Below are 20,694 nucleotides of genomic sequence, written 5' to 3'. Positions count from 1 at the left end.
CCAGAATTTCACATAACGATAGTGACGGATGCGTCTCTGACTGGGTGGGGAGCGCATCTGGGTTCTCTTCCTGTGGTCGTCGGAAGAGACAGCACTTCATATCAACGTGCTGGAGTTGAGGGCGGTACTTTGGGCCCTGAAAGCTTTCCTACCACACATAAAAGGACTGGTAGTGAGAATATTGACAGACAATATGACAACAATGTTATACCTAAGAAAACAAGGAGGTACTCACTCCAGAACTCTCGACCGAAGCTCAAGAAATATGGCATTGGGCTCTAAAACAAAATATAAGTATAGTGGCCTACCATCTGCCGGGAGTGAAAAATGTACAGACGGACTCTCTCAGCAGGGAAATGGATCAGATGCACGAATGGGAATTGAACGACCAACAGCTGGCGAAGGTTTTCAAAAAATGGGGACAACCGTCCCTGGATCTTTTTGCGACGAGGGAGAACAAGAAATGTGCACAGTAAGCGAGCAGATGGCCGCAACCCGATTCGCTGGGGGAAGCATGCTCCTTCCCATGGACAGACAAGTTTGTGTACGCTTTTCCCCCGTTTCCACTCATACGACGGACTCTGCAATGGATTCACAGATACCCGTGTCGGGTGATCTTAGTGGCTCCTTATTGGGCGAGACAGGCGTGGTTCTCCGACCTGCTCCAGCTATCGATAACACAACGGTGAGGTTTCAGAAGATTCCGAACCTCCTGTCTCGGGACAAGGGAACAGTGTGGCATCACGATCCAGACAGTCTCAGCCTGACAGCCTAGCTCCTGACTTCTCAGAGTTTGGTACCCTATTTCATCGGATTGCCGTCGAATTTTGCAAGCCCCACGGACTCCGTCCACGAATACTTCGTATGCATGTAAGTGGAGGAGATTCTGCATGTGATGTAAGGATCAACCAGGTTTGGAGCCTCTGAATATCGTCCCGGAGCAGCTTCTTCCATATTTGCTGCATTTAGCAGAAAGAGGTCTGTATTTTTCATCGATAAAGGTTCATCTGGCAGCCATTTCGAGATTCACTCGTAGAAGGCATTCATCACCACTGTTTAGTGATCGGCTGGTTAAACACTTTATGAAAGGCTTGTTTCGTACCTTTCCACCAATTAAAAAGTTTGCTCCGAGCTGGAGTCTTAACCTAGTATTGACAGAACTAATGAAAGCTCCTTTTGAACCTATGGCTTCTTCGTCTTTAAAATTCTTATCGTGGAAGTTGGCTTTTTTGGTGGCTATCACTTCGGCACAACGACTTTCGGAAATACAAGCATTAGTCATTGATCCTCCATACTTGAGATTTTTTAAAGACAAGGTGGTGTTGGCGACCAACCCTCATTTCATACCAAAAATTCCTACTGTCTTTCATAAACATTCGTCTATTGTAATACCAACATTCTTCGCGACCCCTTCATCGGTTGCGGAAAAAGCTCTCCATACATTGGATGTGAAAAGAGCTCTAAAGTTTTACCTTCATCGTACTCAAGAATTTAGAGATACAAAACAACTGTTTGTGGCTTATGGGCTGTCGGCAAAAGGAAAAGCGATCTCAAAACAAGGACTGGCTCGGTGGGTCTCATCGACGATTACCTTTTGTCACTCGAAAGCGGGGAAGCCGCTGGACAGGTGTCCGAGAGCTCATTCCACGAGATCAACTTCATCTTCAGCAGCATTGTGGGCCGGGATTCCGCTGGGAGATATCTGTCAGGCGGCATCCTGGTCGGTGCCACATACATTTACCCGCCATTATTGCCTCGAACAGCAACGTGCAGAAGATATACAGATGGGACGAGCAGTTAGGACGTCACCTGTTTCAGTGAGGTAAGCCCTATACAGGGGTATGTCCTTCGATCAATATATATCCTAATGTATTTTGTTGTTTTTAAACTAACGTGAAACCGCTGAAGTTGCTCAATGAAAAAAAAAAAAAAAAATTATGATGGTATTGGTTTGCATTCACACCGCCAAATCAGGAGTACTGTTATACAATCTATTCTAAGCATGTGAATCCATGAAAGATCCAATGCTGGAGAAGGGAATAGTTTCTTACCTGTAACTCAATTTCTCCAGCATTGGTATCTTTCATGGATTCACATGCGCCCGCCTGCCTCCCCTGCATGCAAACAATATGTAACCCATACTACTTTGAGGGGTTAAAATCTGAAGGGAGCCGCAGGGGCGGGGAATTTATACCGCTACGTCTTATTGGGGCATGCGTAAGTGGCCCAAAACGACGTAGATAGGACACAGAAGTGTTGACATTTTTCCTATGGGAAACGTCTTTACAAATGTAACAAGGGTTCCCAGCCTGACGATGGGGAATATTCTAAGCATGTGAATCCATGAAAGATACCAATGCTGGAGAAATGGAGTTACATTTAAGAAACTATTCCCTTCGCCAGCATGGGTCTTAGATGTATTCACATGCTCATGAATATTCCCCGTCATCAGGCTAGGAATCCTCAGTAACTTGTTCTTCTGCCATTGCCCATATGTCAGCAGATCTACATAGTATTTCATTTGTTCCAACCTGCTATGCAGAGTGCAGCAGTTTGTTTTGGGTTGGAGGTATGCTTCAGTGATAAAACGAGATGTTCAACAGCATAAGGGTTGGTAAAATAAGATTACCTATGTGCATAGTCTGCTTTTCTAATAAAGTGTAACACAATTTGGTGTCTTTTGATTAAAACGAAAGATTTTAAATGGGGAAACATTTATGTTTTTGTTGTTGAGAAAAGAGGTCTAGGACTACATCTCACTGCCTTTTTGGTATTTTCAGGTGGTTCGCGAGAACAATCTGCAAATGTTTGTACAAGAGAATTCTGTGTTCCACAAAGCACAGCCCTTCCAGTTTCAGCCCAGTGACAGCGATACGGTAAGAACGTTTTATATGGGTCATTAAAATGAAGAGAAATACTCTTTCGAAGGGATTGTGTCCTCCGACGAATTCCTTATCTTGATAGATCATCTCCAGCTTGCTGGCCTCGGAATTCTTTTTTCAGTAGAGGGCGCTGCGTGCCGACGACCCTCGAGCCGATGTCCCTCGACAGCCTCCGTATCGGCGCCAATGTCATCATGCGTATAAATAGACTCGCGCAGCGTCCGTTGCTCAGTTCCGTTTTTCCGCGCTTCGTGGGCCTCGGAATCGCGTGGCTCAGTTAATTAGTCAGATATATTCTTCATTATTCCTCGAGAATACCAACTCTTACTCGATGGCTTCCTCATTTGAACCGATGACTCCACGGTCCGGCTTCAAAAAATGTCGAGACTGTGGAAAGAAAATGTCATCGACAGATCCTCACAGGATCTGTTTGTGGTGCCTGGGATCGGAGCACCAATGTTCGGATTGCGAGGACTGCATGTCCATGACGGCGAAAGCCTTGGAGGATCGTAAGGGGAAGCTTGAGAGAGGTAAGACAGTTAAAAGTCCTTCGAAAGTTTCCTCGGTAGAGTCGAGACATTCGTCTCCTTGCCGACACAGGAAACATTCTCGTTCTAGGTCTCGAAGCAGTTACCACCACTTTTCGAGATCCAAGCATTCAAGTAAGAGACGTCGAAGATCCCCTTCTTCCTCTTCTTCTTCTGTTTCTCTGGAAAGAGTCACCTGCCCCACAAAACATAGCTCTCAGGCTGAGTGGGAGGAATTCCGTAAAATGATGCTTAGCGTCTTCGAGAAAGCAGCCTCGACCTCCTCGAAGACAGCTGAGGGTGATGCCCTGGGTGAAAGACCCGAAAAATCGAAATGCCCCGAGTCGTTGCACCCGGCGAAAGACACTGCTCGAGAGCGTCACGAACACTCGAGCAAAGGCACTGTGCCATCGACGCCATCATCGTAAGTCCCTTCGACGCATAAGTCTGCGTCATCGACGCCATTATCGAAGGGCTCATCGCCGCATAGGTCGATCGATTCGACACCGTCTTCGACGCCGAAAAAGAACAAACCCACGGCCGCCACTACCTCACAGCCAGTGGTCATACCTAGGGCCTCTAATACGACTTCGAGAATGTCATTGACAACCTTGAGTAGGATTCCGATCCTCTCGAGTTCTTCGAGGCCTCTTCCAATCTTCTCGACGCCTTTTTCGGTGTTTTGAAGCCTTTAACGTCCGCGTCGAAGTTTTCTCAACCAATTATGACAAATTTAGCCCCTTCGGCTCTGGAAAAGGGATTTAAGCCATTTCCAAGGTCTGATCATTTCAGACCTTTGTCTTCAATTTATGAGGAAGGGGAGGATTCGGATCAAGAAAGACCCTTTGGGTTGCAGAGATCTGCAACACCTGAACCAGAGGAATTTACCTCTGAGGAAAATAGGTTAAAGGATCTTCGAGAATCCTTACATGAGGCAAGTGGGTTAGATACTTCCCCAGAAATAGAATTTGCCAAGCCAGACCCAGGGGAACATGCCGAGACCCCTTACAGAATTTTAATGGCAAGAATTATAGAATTCATGGGTTGGTCTACACCTTCACCTGCATTCCAACAGGATGACCTTACAGACATTTTAGTTAAAGGCCCACAGGAGGATCCTGTGGTTCCATTTCTCGCTGCATTACAAAGAAAAATATTGGCTAACTGGGAAACTCCTGAGGTTATCCCGGCGGTTAACAAGAAGTTATCAGCCAAATATAGGGTATCTGCTACTGACCCTGAATTTGTGTCTAAACATCCAACTCCAGAGAGTCTGGTTGTTCAAGCAGCAACTGCATCAGGCAGTACCCTACTGTTCCACAGGACAGGGATGACAAAAGATACGACTCTATGGCTAAGAAAGTCTTTTCTGCATGTAGCATGGCGTTGAAATCTATTAACGCTACTTGTACGCTCGCAAGGTTCAGCCATACACTTTGGGAGTGTGCTTCATCAGCGGCTGACTGCCTCCCAGAGGGAGACGAAAGGGAAGCATTTCTAAACATCATTAAGGATGGTAAAGACGCAATGTGCGAATCCCTTCAAACTGGCATTGATTCTGCTGACAGCATCAGTAGGGCCATGGCGGCAAGTACTACAACCCACAGATTTGCGTGGTTGCGAATGTCTGGGTTTGCTTCAAATGTACAAGCCAGACTTTTAAATATGCCCTTTGACGGCTCTTCTTTGTTTGGTAAGAAGGCGGATGACAGCCTAGAAAAGTTAGACATCCAAAGCAGCAGCAAAATCCCTGGGAGCTGCAATCCGTCAAACGCCATAACACCCCTCAGGAAACTCTTGCAGAGGTAAGTCCTTTCGCTTTTATTCCGCATTTGGAAAAGGCAGAGGACAGTCGGTTCAAAGAGGTAAAAAAAGATTCACCCGAGGTGGACGGGGTAAAAATACAAAAGCCGTAGCAGCAGCAGGTGCCTCTTTACCATCGGCATCTGCATCAGCCGCCTCTAAATCACTCTGAGGACTCTCCTCACAAGCCACCAGTAGGGGGCAGGCTAACTCAACATCTGACGGAATGGCAGGCTATTACGTCAGATACTTGGGCATTGGAGATAGTTGCCCAAGGTTACTGCCTGCCTTTTCTACGCATTCCTCAGAGTCATCCACCGGGGAACAGCTCTCAGAAAGTTCCAGATCCACTCCTGTTGCAGGAAATTGTAGACCTGCTGGAGAAAGGTGCCATAGAACTGGTACCTGTAGCGGAGAGGAACAAGGGCTGGTACTCCCCACTACCTCCTAATACCGAAGATGGACGGAGGACTGAGGACCTATCTTGGACTTCCGGAATTGAACAAGTTCCTCAGGAAGGACAAGTTCAAGATGGTAACTCTCTCTCAGATCCTTCAGGCCCTCCAGCTCCAGGACTGGCTGGTATCTCTGGACCTTCCGGATGCTTATTTCCATGTGCCAATCCATCTCAAACACAGGAAATACCTGAGGTTCGCAATTGGCAGCTCTCTATCAATTTCGAGTTCTGCCATTTGGGCTGAGCTCCGCCCCGAGGTTCTTCACCAAGCTAATCTCGGTAGTGGCTGCAAGTCTAAGGGGGGAAGGGATTCACGTCTATCCCTAACTGGACGATTGGCTGATCAGAGCTATATACCTGGAACAAGCTCAGATCCAGCTATATTATGTCTGCCACTTCCCTCACAAACTGGACTTCTCCCTCAATTTAAAGAAGTCACAGATGATACCATCACAGAGACTCCAGTTCATTGGAGCGGTCCTGGACACTTCTTTGGGAAAAGCCTTGTCACCAGAGGTGAGGGCTCAAGATATTCATGCAGATGGTCACCAAGTTTCAAATGCCCAACGTCTCCCATCCTTCGACTTTTTTGAAGTTGCTAGGCCTCATGGCATCCTGCATCTTCCTTGTGCCAGAGGCTCGCCTGAGAATGAGATCTCTTCAGTGGGCACGAAGAACTCAGTGATCGCAATTCTCAGGGAGAATGACGGATCTCCTTCAGGTTCCGGACAAGGTGGCTCGAGACCTTCAGTGGTGGGCCTGTCAGGAGAACATTTTGAAAGGAGAACTGTTTTGGCAACCATGGCCGGAGATAACAGTAGTCACAGATGCCTCACTCACGGGGTGGGGAGCACATGCCAACGACTTGACCATCAGCGGTCGTTGGTCTCCATCGGAGTCCAGACTGCATATCAACCTGTTAGAGCTGAGAGCAATCAGACTAGCGCTGAAGGCTTTTCTGCCATCTGTACAGGGGAAAAATGTCCTGATAATGACGGACAACACAGTGGCCATGCACTACCTCAACAAAAGAGGAGGCGTAGGATCACTGCCTCTGTGCAGAGAGGCGATGCAGCTCTGGTTCTGGGCAATCCAAGAAGGAATCTCTCTATCGGCAGTTCACTTAGCCGGAGAGAAAAACTTGACGGCGGAAGTTCTGAGCAGGCAGAGTGCAGTCTCCCACGAGTGGGAACTAGCTCAGGAAGTCCTTCAACAGATCTTCACCCTTTGGGGAACCCCTCAAGTGGATCTGTTCGCCACCAGCATCTACAGGAAGTGCAATCAGTTTTGTTCAAGGGAATTTCCCTCGAGAGGAGCTCTAGGGGACGTGTTCGTAGTGGACTGGGAGTTTCCACTTCTGTACGCATTTCCTTCAGTCCCTGTCATTCCTCAAATGATAAGGAGGTTGAGAAGCTTCCGGAAAGCCATGATCCTAATTGCCCCAGACTGGGCCAGGAGAACGTGGTACCCGGACCTTCTGGACATGTCCATCTGCCCTCCAATTCGTCTTCCACTCAAGGAGAATCTTCTCTTGCAGAAGTGAGGTCAGGTTCTCCATCCAGACATCAGAACCCTCAACCTTCACGCTTGGTATCTGAAAGGTTGAGATACAAGGATTGGGACCTCCCAGATGACGTCATGGAGGTGTTGCTTTCGGCAAGAAGGCCAGCAACAAAGGCTTTATACCGCTGCCGTTGGAACAAATTTTGCAGCTGGTGAAAAGAATATCGACCCCTTTTCATGTGGTACACCAACGGTGTTATCTTTTCTACTCTATATGGCAAATTCTGGCCTTCAGGTTGGCACTATCAAGGGCTATCTCGCAGCGCTATCGATCTTCAAGCGCACTGCAGAGGAACCATTGTATTTCAAGTTACCCTTAGTAATACAATTTCTGAAGGGATTAACCAATGTCTATCCTCCAAGACCATTCCAAGTTCCTTTATGGGACTTAAATTTAGTCTTACATTTCCTGATGGGTACTCCTTTTGAACCACTCCACTCTTGTTCGCTAAGGTTTCTCACCCTTAAAACTGTCTTATTAGTGGCATTGACATCTGCTATGAGGGTGAGCGAATTACAAGCTCTATCTTGTAAACCCCCTCATACAGTTTTTCATAAAGACAAAGTTGTCCTACAAGTGAAGCCTAATTTCCTCCCAAACGTGGTTTCTGAATTCCACATCACTCAGAAGATTACCTTACCTTCATTCTATCCCCCTACCCATCCGGGGAAAGAGGAAAAAATGCTACATAGGCTGAACCCAAGGTGGGCTTTGAGCTTTTACATCAGCAGACTTGCTAGGATTAGGCAAGCAGACCAACTGTTCGTAGGTTACTCAGGGCACAAATTGGGATTACCGATAACAAAACAGACCATTTCCAGATGGATTATTTTGGCCATTCTGGAATGTTACAAACTGGCAGGGAAAGAGCCTCCTCAAAATCTTAGGGCTCATTCAACCAGGGGTATTGCAGCCTCTTCGGCCATCCGAAGAGGGGTACCGATTCGAGACATATGTGCGGCTGCCACATGGTCGTCTGCACATACCTTCACAAGATTTTACAACCTGGATTCCTCCTCTAGCCAAGAGACTAGATTTGGCAAAGCTGTGTTGCACTCTGTTCATTCTTGAAGGGAAACATGGCAATTTTACTCCCACCTCCAGTTACACACCACTGCTATGGGAGTCTATCAAGATAAGGACTACGTCAGAGGACACAATCCCTTCGAAGAACAAGTTACTTCTTACCTTGTAACGTTCTTTCGATGGGATGTTCCTCCGACGTATTCCTTATCGCCCCTCCCATCCTTCCCCTCAGTAAAACTCCCCTTGTGGTTACAGCTTACGCTCCTTCAGGGTCAATAACCAATTCATATAAAGCAACTGTTAACGTCAAAACGGAACTGAGCAATGGACGCTGCGCGAGTCTATTTATACGCATGATGATGTCAGCGCCGATACGGAGGCTGTCGAGGGACATCGGCTCGAGGGACGTCGATGCGCAGCGCCCTGTACTGAAATTTTTTTTCCGAGGCCAGCAAGCTGGAGATGATCTATCAAGATATGGAATACGTCGGAGGAACATCTCATCGAAAGAACGTTACCAGGTAAGAAGTAACTTGTTCTTTTCGGTGTTACTGTGTGATCAGTATTTGTGGGTTACCAATTATCCAAGATAATTATTTCCTAATGAACAGCACCAATTGTGTTTATCATTTGGTATTCCTGAGCACTGAAGCTGAAAGTGTTGGCCAATTGTTCCTGTAGCATGTAAAGTCGTTTCTCAGAAAAATGAGAAATAAATGCTCCATGATTGAGTCGGTAGCGAGTCTGACGAGCACATGCAAAGCATCTCTGGGTTAATGTTCCTGTGAAATCCTGACATTCCTTCTGCCGTCCAATAACCTCTCTGATTAAAGAAAGAGCACTGTGATTTGTTTTGCTTTGCTTTTTTATTATCCTAATGGACAATGATCAACTGCTCTGAAAATGCCTTTCAATCATGATGAACCATTATTTTATTAAAGCCATTCATTTTGTCCTACACCTGTCGCATCTGTGTGCTTGAGTGGAGTCTACGGTTGTGATTGCCAGTCTGGCCACTAAACATAGTTGAAGCTTAATGGAAATTGATTGCATCTTTTCACGCTAAGGAAAATCCAAATTCCACAATCTTGTTGCACTGGGGTCAGTCTTTCTGACAAAATAATGACTGTTGAAATTCTCATAGCGTTACAGAACGGTTCAATGATTATCAAAAAGAATTTCGGCCAAAATGTGTTAGTGCATTCTAAGATTCAGTGGACAGAAGTGGTGTCCCTTAGTTTGCTTGCAATCTCTGACCCCTGACTAATACATGAGCTCCAGCTCAATCTAGGATTCAGAGGAATTCAGCAGGAGTCAGAGACCTTAAAGAATAGATCTCATGGTGGCCGATTTATGTTAGTCATCAATTCCCCATAGATTTCTAAATCGATTTTAAAGAATTGTGGTGCCCATTTTTCGTTTTGTCCTTACTTTCAATTAACCTCTCGATAGTCATTAGTCCTATAGTCCATAGTGTACTGGAACATGTATCACTGAAATGCACAGATGTATGTTACACGGCTCGTAGTAGCGGCCGTGTAGTTATGGTTAAGTTGCTAAACTCATAGGAAGAACACTTTTTTGGCGGCTTATAACTTCGCTCCCCCTGGACGAATCCTCACCAAACTTTGCAAAAAAAGTATATGTCCCGCTCTGAATTGTTTCGCCAAGTTGGGTGAGGTTTCGTGCAGGGGGCCAACGTTATAGGGGAGTCTCAAAATTCTTTTTTTTCCATAGACTAAATGGGGAAAAACTTTGCGCACGGCTGCAGCCCGAACGGCTGGACGGATTTGCACCAAATGTGCGGCAGGAGCGGGGGCTTGGGTCATAAAGCGTGCTTTTCTGTGTTTGGTGGAAATTGGACCAGTACTTTTGTTGCAAAGGACTGAACTGTACATCCCAAAAAATTAGTGATAGCTGGGTCCGCTCTGCGGACCCATTTCCCTGTTCGCTCCGCGGACCGAAGTCTCATTGGCCTGCGGTACGCCTTGCTGTCGGCGAACAGTGGACGCAGCCGGTGGTTGGCTGGAGGGAAGTGTGCTGTACGTCAAAGGTTTTGGGAAACTCCGCCATGGTGTATCAGAGGAGAGTGCGCCGGCGGAAGGGTCTGGAAAATATACCGTACGCCATATGTTGGCGGCAAGAAGGGAGGGAAATGGTGGGGGAGTGAGAAGTAGGTCATGTGAGATATGTGAATAGGTGGAAGAAGACAGAGGAGAGTGGCTGCAGTATTCGTGCATATTGCACCAAATCGCGGGGACCTAGACTGGGGACTACTTTGTGTGGTGATTGGAGGCCGCTGTTGTAACGGCACGATAGCTTGTGCCGCAACCTCTTTGCGCCAACATGTATCTGTGGTGAGTGGTGGCAGGTGGTTTTCAGAAGGGGAGTGATTTGCACATGACAGGTTGTGTCAGAGCGCAGGTGGCAGGGCTGTGCGGATGGATTGCGGTTGTTGGGCACCTGGCGGCAAGCATGGGTGCATGAAGTTGCTGGGGTCTGCTGAAGGGTTGGCGTATTGGGTGCATGGCCCAAGGCTTTAGGCCGTACGTAGGGCATACAGTCAAGAACCTAGGCCTTCAGCACAGCCACCGTAGCAATGCATGTCTTACTCTGCATTCGGTAGAGATTGGTATTTTCATATTGTGGTCTGTGGAGATAGGTCGGAGTAAGGCCAATGTTGCGAAGAGTATGTGGGTAGGTTAGCAGTGACAGAATACTTTTTGAATGGAAGTGGGTACGGCTGTAGTATGTGAATGAAAGTGCACAGGGGTGCAGGACACAGTGGTTTCTCTCTACATTATGGTATGGGTTCCACCTTTTTGCTGCACAGCTCCATGGCGGTGCACAGGGTGGGTAGGAGTGCTGGTGGCAGTGGTGTGTATGTGGATTGCCGTACTTGGTGACATGCATGGTGGCATTATATTGGGGTGGGTGTACTCAAGGCCTAGACAATTGGGTGCATGGCCGTAGGCCGTAGCCCTTGCATTGAAGAGCATAGGGCTTGAGCACACTCACGGCAGTAATGATTTTGTGACTCTGCAGTAGTAGGCCATAGGCCATGTACTCAAAAGCCTAGGCCTTCAGCACACTCACGGCAGTAATGCATTTGGGACTCTGCATTAGGTAGAGGGTGGTGACTTGCGCAGAATGGGTGAGGAGCACATTCCAGACACAATAGAGCAGCAAAAGTGAGCTGGCATGCGTGTACGTTTGGTTGCGCAGGTGAGGTCACTGTTAGAACATGGTAACGTTTTTATGTGTGGTTGAAGATGGTGCAGCGAAAAGTCATGCAATGTGGGCACTGGGTGCAGTGTTTGCATAGTGTCAGTATGGAAGAGGGTTTGGTTGAAGTGCAGCTTATATGTGACTAGATAGTGTGCTGTGTGTAGATTGTATGAAGTAGGGGCAATGTTGTGAACATTTTGTGGTTAGGTTGGCAGTGAACACAATACTTTGTGAATGGAAGTGCATAAGACCATACTATGTGAATGAAAAGGTGTAGGTGTGCCGGACACAGTGTAATGTTAGTAGATTATGGTAACTGTTGCATTTAACGCTGCATCAGGCACAGGGGGGTGAGCTTTGGAGAATGGGTGTGGAGCACATTGCAGACGTGCTGCAGCAGTGCAAGTGAGTTGAAAAGCGTTTATTGTGCTTTCCATGATTGTGGTGATTGTTGCAAAATGCTACAGTACTTGGTGTGCAGGAGGAGATGGCGCAGTGAGAAGTTGTGCAGTGTGGAGACAGGGCGCAGTGTTTATGTAAAGTCAATATGGAAGAGGGTCTGGTTGAAGTGCAGCTAATATGTGCTTGGGTAGTGTGCTGTGTGTAGATTTATTGAAGTTGCCCCAATGTTGTGAAGCTGTGGTTAGGTTGCCAGTGACGCAATACTACTCTGCATGAGTTAGAGGGAGGTGACTTGTACGGAATGGTTGTGGAGCACATTTCAGACGCAATAGAGCAGCAGATGTGAGCTGGCATGCTTGTACGTTTGGTTTTGCAGGTGAGGTCACTGTTAGACCATGGTAAAGTTTTCCTCTGTGGTTGGAGATGGTGCAGTGAAACGTCACACAGTGTGGGCACTGGGTGCAGTGTTTGCATATTGGCAGTATGGAAGATGGTATGGTTGAAGTGTGCCTTACATGTGCTTGGATAGTGCTCTCTGTGCACATTGCGTGAAGTAGGGGCAATGTTGTGAACAATGTGTGGGTAGGTTGGCAGTGACACAATGCTTTCTGAGTGGAAGTGGGTAAGACCATAGTTTGTGAATGGAAGGGTGTAGGGGTGCCGGAGACAGTGTAATGTTTGTAGAATATGGTAACTGTTGCATTTAACGCTATATAGCTCCATTGCGGTGCAGAGGTTGGGTAGGAGTGGTGGTGCCAGTGGTGTGTATGTGGAGAGTGGTAGCTGGTGCCATGCTGACATGCATGGATGCATTACGGTGCCGGGAAATGTTTGCAAGGCGCACACCCACCGCAGCAATGTAGGGTTGGCAGTGTATGAGGCACAGGGTGGTGATCTTTGGAGAATGGGTGTGGAGCACATTGTAGACATGTTACAGCAGCACAAGAGAGTTGGAAAGCGTTTATTGTGCGTTCCATGGTTGTGGTGATAGTTGCAACATGCTGCAGTATTTGGTGTGCGGTAGGAGATGGTGCAGTGAGAAGGTGTGCAGTGTGGTTACAAGGTGCAGAGTGTATATAATGTGAGTATGGAGGAGGGCATGGTTGAAGTGCAGGTTATATGTGCTTGGTTAGTGTGCTGTGTGAAGATTTATTGAAGTCGGCCCAATGTTGTGAAGCTGTTGTGCTTAGGTTGCCAGTGACACAAGACTCTGGGAATGGCAGTGGGTAGGGGTGGTACAGGCTGTGGTATGTTTGTGGATTCTGCTAAGTGTGACACGGTTTCGTGAATGGATGTTCTATGGTGTGGGGTAGTTGGGCAGAAGTGCCAGTACGTATGTTACGTTTGTGCATATTGTTAGCTGTCCATATGGTTGCATGCATGAATCCATAGTGTTGTGGTGGGCGTGGGCAACGGCTGCACTGTTGTGTGCTTGGCGAAAGGTGTGCTGGGTGCGCCTCAGGATCTTTGTGGATGCTGCAATCGTGCATTCTTTAGAAGAAGTTTCTGGTAGAGGAACTTTGGAATGAAACGGAACGTGCACTGACAGTGTTCAACGGTAAATATGGAGTGGTGTACAGAAATGATAGTGTGCAATGCAGAGGTTTTGTATGTGATAGCTGCATGCATGTTTGATACTTTGACAGCATTCAATTAGGGAACGCTGCAAAAATGCGACTACAAAGGGAAGAAGTGATGTGTCTGCTTTACTGGGCTGTGGCTCTCACAGTAGATGGGAAAGCACGCGTGGCACATTCTGCCATTATGAGCATGCTGGCCATGGAAATGGAATTGTGGGAAGTAGGCAATTAGGTGTTTAGGGTGTGGTTGCCAGCAAGGGCTGGTACCATATCCTCCCAATACTGTTGTTATGTTGGTGGAGATGGAGAGACGCATAGTGCTCATAGTCGGTGATAACTTTGTGCGCCACCTGCACAGGTGTTGTGTGCAAAGAGGCCTTGAAGGTAATTTCACGTTGGAAGGAGTAAACTTTTTCTGGGGCTGTCAGGGTGACTGCAGTTTCGGCGGGATGGTTCAGCTTTGCAGATATGTGGCCGTAGACTTTGTCGTGGTGCACTATGGAAGTCTACATTTGTGTTATGTCGTTTGGACGTTTAATCAGTCACCTGAAGAGGTTGCTGAACGTAGTTCTGCAGAATTATCTCATGCATAGCACCAAGAGGAGTGTGGGCCCATGCCGGTGCAATTTATCCCCAGCCAGAGGTCGGAAGGTGTGTTATAAACAGAACCATGTGTGTATGTATGCAGACTGCTGGCATGTTCTCCATCCACTATGAGATTATGAGGTGGAAAAATATGCAGTTGTTCCGTAGAAATGGCATTTATTTGAGCGCCATTTGCAATGCAGTTTTCTTTTACACTGTGCAAGAAGCATTGACCAGAATGTGGTAAAAATGTGAAGAGAGGCAAACAGAAACGCATACAAAGAGACAAAACAAAAAAAGTTGCTTGCACTTAAAATAAAACCTTTATACATCTACAGCGGAAGACTCAATCCCTTACCCAGCTTGACATTGCTTCCCCCGCCACCCCTATCACACCCCCACCCCCACCCTCACTATCAGGAAAAGGTAGCTGATTCCGCGGTACTTTGAAGATTACACGTGCCACATCCTGGGTGGCCATGTAGATGGAGAAATCGTGCATACTTTTACTGAAGTTTGCAGTGGACGTTCTTTGGAATGGCGCGACACTTGTACTGTATTTGTGTAACGCTACATTTGAAGTGTTGTACAGGAGTGGCAGTGTTGGATGATGGCGGCTTCCATGCGATTGGTGGATGGTGTGTCCCTATTTACGCGTAACCCGATGAGGTAGTGCTGTAGAGAAGATAGTGGAAAGGCAAGGAGGACTGCTCCAGTTTTACAGGGGTGCGGAACTTCGGGAGGCACACCTGCTATAATCTGCCCTTCCTACCATGTTGCCCAATTGACATGGGACTGTGGGGATTGTCCAATCAGGTGAATAGGTTGTGCGGCAATAGGAAGAAGGACTCCTGCTTCACTCGGGCCCGGCCCTCGCCGTACTTGGGGAACCACACGTGCCACATTCTGCGCTTCTCGCCATGCTGGCCTATGGAAATGGAACTGTAGGGATTGTCCTTTCAGGTGCTCAGGGTGTGCGTCACAGGAAACCGCACCAATGGGAAGAAGGACCCCTCCTGCTTCACTGGGGTGTGGACCTTGCGCTAGTTCGGAAAGCGCATGTGCCACATTCTGCCCTTCTAAGCATGCTGGCCAATGGGAATGTGCCTGTGGGGATTACCCATTTAGCTGCTTAGTTTCCGCCTCACAGGAAGGGGCAGTAACAAATTCTTACTGTACTTCGTGTACTCAGACTGGTAGAAATGGAGAGACACAGAGTGCTGTTACTGGGTGATGCGTTTGTGGTACATTTGCACAGGTATGCCCAGGAAAGAGACTTGCTTGACAATTTCGGGTTGGAAGGAGTGAAGGCATTGTGGTGCGCTGTCGATGTCTGCAATTTCGGCATTGTCATTGACCTTTGCAAAGAAGTGATCACTTTCGCGCCTTTTCATGTTGTTGTTCAGTACGGAGCTCAGCATTTGGGTGACGCCCCTTGTTCATATGTGTTGCATCAATTCAAGATATTGGTGAAAGCAGTGAAGCGTTTTTTTCCCACTCCGAAAATTCTATTCTCATCTATACCGCCAAGAAGAAGGTGGGACTGTTCTAATGCAGTTTATTCACACCCAGAAGGCGAAAGGTGTATCATCAATGGAAAAATTGCTACTTTTTTGTGCAATTCTGGAAGGTTCTTCTGCAACAATGACATCATCGGTTCTACAAATGCGGTTTTCTTCCATAACAATGGAATTTCTTTGTCCAACATTGGCAGTGGCATTTTCTTGCTCCATCTACAAGATGCTTTGAAGAGCTTACTGTAAGAATGCGCAGAGAACAGAAAAAGAAAAATCTGTATAAAAAGCAAAAAACCCTTTCCTTATCCATACCACTAAGTAGAGTATGCGCCATCTCTAATGCAGTTTTTTCACAGCGAGAGGGCGGAAGGTGTGTCAGCAATGGAAGCATGTCTACTTTTTTGTCTGATGCTGCAATGTTCTTGGGCAACAATTACATCATTGATTCCACAAATGCTGACTTATTCCATGACAATGGCATTTCTTTGTCCAATATTGGCAATGGTGTTTTGTTGTTCAATCTACAGGATGCAGTGAGGAGCTTACTGTTAGAATGGGCATAGTGCAGAAAAATAAAAATCTCTATAAAAATACAAAAAGAGTGTTTCCTTAAAAGCATCTAAAAAATAAAAACGCACAACGCTCTTTGTAGAGCCACCACTACTTATGAAATCCGCTGTGCTGGTTGAAATGTATTCCGCCACGCCCGCACAAAGCACAAAAACTACATGGAAACCCCGGCACTTCCGGAATTCCACGTGCCACATCCGGCCCATTTGCACAATGGCATGCATGGAAATGGGTCTTTGGAAGCAAAGAGATTGTGCAATAAGGCTTCTGGGTGGAGTGTGAGCAAGAATGTGTTGGAAGCGTAACATTTGCAAAATAGTCACCAACTAAACATTATAGCACTGTATATAGTCTTACTAGCAGGTAATTGCAATAACTACTGCAAAGGGTAGGCAGGGACTTGGACATGCATTGCGAATGAAAGCCTTCGACTGCAACTCAGTCCCAATATGCACTGTTCTTTTATTCTTGCCTGTGAACAAAGGGCCACTCTACAGGTTGCTATGACCAGAACAATACAACACTGAATGTATATATCCAACGTCTAATGCACTAGTCCTAAACAGCTTGTGCAGTGGTGCTGCCATATGTATCAATGTCTCACAACTGGTAATGTGCTCTTGCACATATTGCTCTGCAGCATATTGTACGACATGTATTATGGCACAAAACTGCTATTTGTACATCTTCAAATATAGCAATCTGCATCGAAGTGACGTACCGTCACTTGATGGCACGCCATTAGTCATATCTGTAGCATTCATGGAGATGAGTACATTTTGCCACATAGGAATGCTTTTCATCAGGAGACACACAGTTTCATTAGGGTGAGCAACAAGACAGTTCAGGCGGCTGCACGTGGCCACAGTACCTTTGCAACCGGCACTGATAATCTTTGAGATCCGAAGATTTTGTTGTTTACTTAGCTGTTCTTACATGGAACTGTCTGCGCGTTAGCAAGCGGCCACAGCGTTCATATTTTCCAGACTCACTACAGATTATCATATGTGCAGTGCAATCTTTTATGCATCTGTACAAACCGCAGTGAACTACTTGTTACGTACCCTCACAGTGCTAAGTGCAGAGACGGTGTGTGAATTTCACGGGTCATGGAAGGGAAAGCAGCTCATCAATTAAGGCAATGGACCATTTAACACGTACACTGCACACTGGAGCATCCTGCTCCTTGCTCCCAATGGGCCTCAAGCAGCCAGGCGTGACAGAGTCATAAATCGGTAGCTTTGCAACACGAAATCCGTAGGCGGCAGAACTTTTTCAAATGCTGTAGCCTGTCGCATGAATCGGTAGGGTTGGCGATAGGGGCGGCACCACTGTCTTAGTGCATTACCAACAACGCAAATCATCCAGAAGAAGTTCAAACTCATGGACTAAACGGGCCAGTCCTACAGAAGAACTTAGTTCACCCTGACCTAGAGCCTGCTAGGATCTCGCACCCAGTTCTACAAAGTGCCTCTACGACCATCTTCCGCTTAGCAAACTGGAGGGTCCTGTACTTGGGAATCAGTAGCCTTCAAAGAACACGATCATACTTGTTGAGAGACCGGAAGGGCTCGTCCCTTGGATCCTGCAGACTACAGTTTCACCATCACACTGCTTGCACTTTAAGGAGACCTAAAGGGCTCTGCCCTTGGATCCTAACCAAAACGCAACAACTTCTACAGCTCAGACTCTATCAAGGAAATCGAAAGGGCATCTCCCTTAGATCCACCCAGATCTACCCAGATCTAACCAGGAGACCTGAAGGGCTTGTCCCTTGGATCCTGCAGATTGCAGCATCACCATCGCACTGCTTGTACTGTTAGGAGACTAAAAGGGCTCCGCCCTTGGATCCTAACCAAAACGCAACAATTTCTACAGCTCAGACTCTATCAAGGAAATTGAAAGGGCATCTCCCTTAGATCCTAGACCACAGCAAGAGCAACGCTTACCTCCTCCAATCATGAGACCAGAAGGAAACTGGACAACAACCTTAACAGTCACTGTCACACTCTCACCCAGGAAACTGAAAGGGCAAGTTCCTTGGATCTTGACAGGGCCTGCACGACGGAACTCAAGACAGACCCTAGATCAATCAAAGGAGAAATGTCAGCAACTCGACCCAAACAGCAATCCGTTGTACGCCCTAAAACAAGACTAAGAACCAAACTCAACACCGCTGCAACGCCTGCCTTAGATTCTTCACAATTAACCTTGGAACAATCACTCTCCAGAGCTCATACAACAAAATATGTCCCTAATCACCACCAACAGAAAACGGAATTGGACATCGAGGAGGTCCCCATCACAGACGACCCTTCTAAAATAAAAACTGATTATCCAACTTTAGAACTAAATAGACAACCAACCAAACGAACAATCAGTCTCACAGAAACAGATCAATATACAAGCACAAATCCACAGCACCATCACCACGTCCGATCAACATGAGATTCAAGTCCTCGACATTCATAACAATCCTGAACTAGCATCTGCTCGAACAGAAACCCCCTCTATCCAGTCAGCCAACGATATGCAACCAACTGAAGGAAATTCAAGAGCTACGTCGAACTACACACCTGATCCTATGACCAACAACGAACAGCCCATGCCTCAACCATGCGCAACAGAAATTAAAATTACCAATACGACATTCAACATACCCGAACACGAGGATTACACCAACCCAGGATTCCGACTACTATGCTCAACCTATAAAACATGCTTATTGCAGTGATCTCGCAAACCATGATCCCCTTTATGAAGCTCCATGAAGCCATGAACGACAATTTTAAGGACCAAGCAACTCTCTTAGCACTCATACACTCCAAACAGATCCATACAGAGAATTTCATAACCACAATTGAATCCCGTTTGAATCTCGAAGCAGAGCAATCCAGCCGATGGCAACGTCTGTCAGAAAAAGCAAGAAATGATTGCCAAGAAAAAAACAATCTAAACTCAGAAATACTAGCTCTACTCAAAGCTCAACATCAACACCAAACAGTCCAGAAAGCAACGTCAACGAGCGATCAAGCTACATCAGCTTCCTCAGCTGACGATATGCTCCAACAACCACTTGGTGGAGTCCGAATCGATGGCGAAAGCAACATACAAAGAAAAACTGAACCCGTTATAACCTCACATCCAGAGACCCAAGACCCAAACCACTCAACCAAGAACAATACAGAGCAGTACCAGATCTTCTCGAAGGACAAACTACCCAACACCATGAAACCAGTACAGTCAAAACCAAATAAAAAACGACAAACAGGCTCAAGAGCGTTCCTCAGAACAGTAAAAACGACAGAACATAGGCATCCATTATCAACAGAGAAGATGACGGATCAAAGTCAGTCAGTACTAGCAGAAAATATACCCTGTCCGTCCACAGAGGTCAACAACAAACTAAACCAGCAGCAACATATTGTGGCCTTACAGAATTGTGGACCTGTGTCCGAACCTTCCACCGAAGACGAAGATCTCCTCAACCTCTCAACCCACGGAGACCAGCTAACAGATGACACACCGCCACCTAGACACCCCGCAACACCCTCAAGCTTCATAATAATAGGCTAATACAAAACCAACCAAGAACCACAACCATCAGACATCTATGAAGAAATTTCTGAGGACTCACTACAAGAAACCTCCTCTGCATTATCAGAATCATACGACCAAATATCTGATGACTCACTCAGCTCACGTTCGTCAAGCAATACTGATTGTATATTTCCCTCATTTGTCAATCCTTTACAACAAAACCAAATCTATCAAATTCACATCGAAAAACAAAACCAATAGATCTGAACCACTGATACTCAACAGAAAAAATATCCTATGCCTTTTCGGAGCGATTCCACAACTACAACAAATAACAAAAAAGATTGATTTAATAACTTTCAAAGACGACGAGCATCTTGACAAAATTGTTGCTGAACTCTCCGACCCAAATGACCAAGAAATGAAATTATCAAAATGTGCCCAGCTCCTTAAACTGGGCTTTGTTTGCTGGGCATCTACATCAACAAGAAAACATCAACCAAAATAGCAGATGAACAAGCGCACCGAGGATCACTCAGGAAATCCCACTGCTCGAACTTATGTTGGACAAGCAGAAGAATCGGACAGAACAGACTGACCATTCAAAAGAATCTATGACTTAGAATCTTCATTCACAGAAACCGTATCTTCAAGAATTTCAGTTTACTCCCAATCATAACAATCAATGAAACCAGACATAATATGGTCACTTTGCTCATGGAACACTAGAGGAAACTTGCACTTGTTTACCCATCCTTCAACTGATTTAGAAAATTTCCAAATCATATGCCTTCAAGAGACTTGGATCAGCGAAACGCCAGTGTGCGATGGTTTTCTCACCTTTCTCAACCCTGCAATAGTTAAAAAACAAGGAAGACCAGTATCAGGCCTACTTACTCTAATCAAAATAAACCCTCAATGGAAAGTACTGATCAGTGAAAACGTAAATACCTGGATCCAATTAACAATAATAATGATGATGCAGAAGAGTCAAACCCAAAAAACAGATGAAA

The 20,694-nt window shown here is 46.3% G+C and overlaps 1 protein-coding gene across 2 annotated transcripts in view; it reads left to right on the top strand.

Annotated features, from left to right (window-relative positions):
* The window catches only part of FCHSD2 (FCH and double SH3 domains 2), a 1,767,327-nt gene that overhangs the window by 1,282,530 nt on the left and 464,103 nt on the right, over positions 1 to 20,694 (top strand). For both annotated transcript variants that reach the window (XM_069640094.1, XM_069640093.1), the window contains exon 10: positions 2,781 to 2,876. In XM_069640094.1, the coding sequence (XP_069496195.1) occupies positions 2,781 to 2,876 (96 nt within the window). The remainder of the gene's footprint in view (positions 1 to 2,780; positions 2,877 to 20,694) is intronic.

Source organism: Ambystoma mexicanum, chromosome 7q, assembly GCF_040938575.1.
Source record: "Ambystoma mexicanum isolate Mex_15411 chromosome 7q, UKY_AmexF1_1, whole genome shotgun sequence".
Taxonomy (NCBI): domain Eukaryota; kingdom Metazoa; phylum Chordata; class Amphibia; order Caudata; family Ambystomatidae; genus Ambystoma; species Ambystoma mexicanum.
Note: the sequence above shows the minus strand (reverse complement) of the source record. Positions and strands in the feature narration are given on the sequence as shown.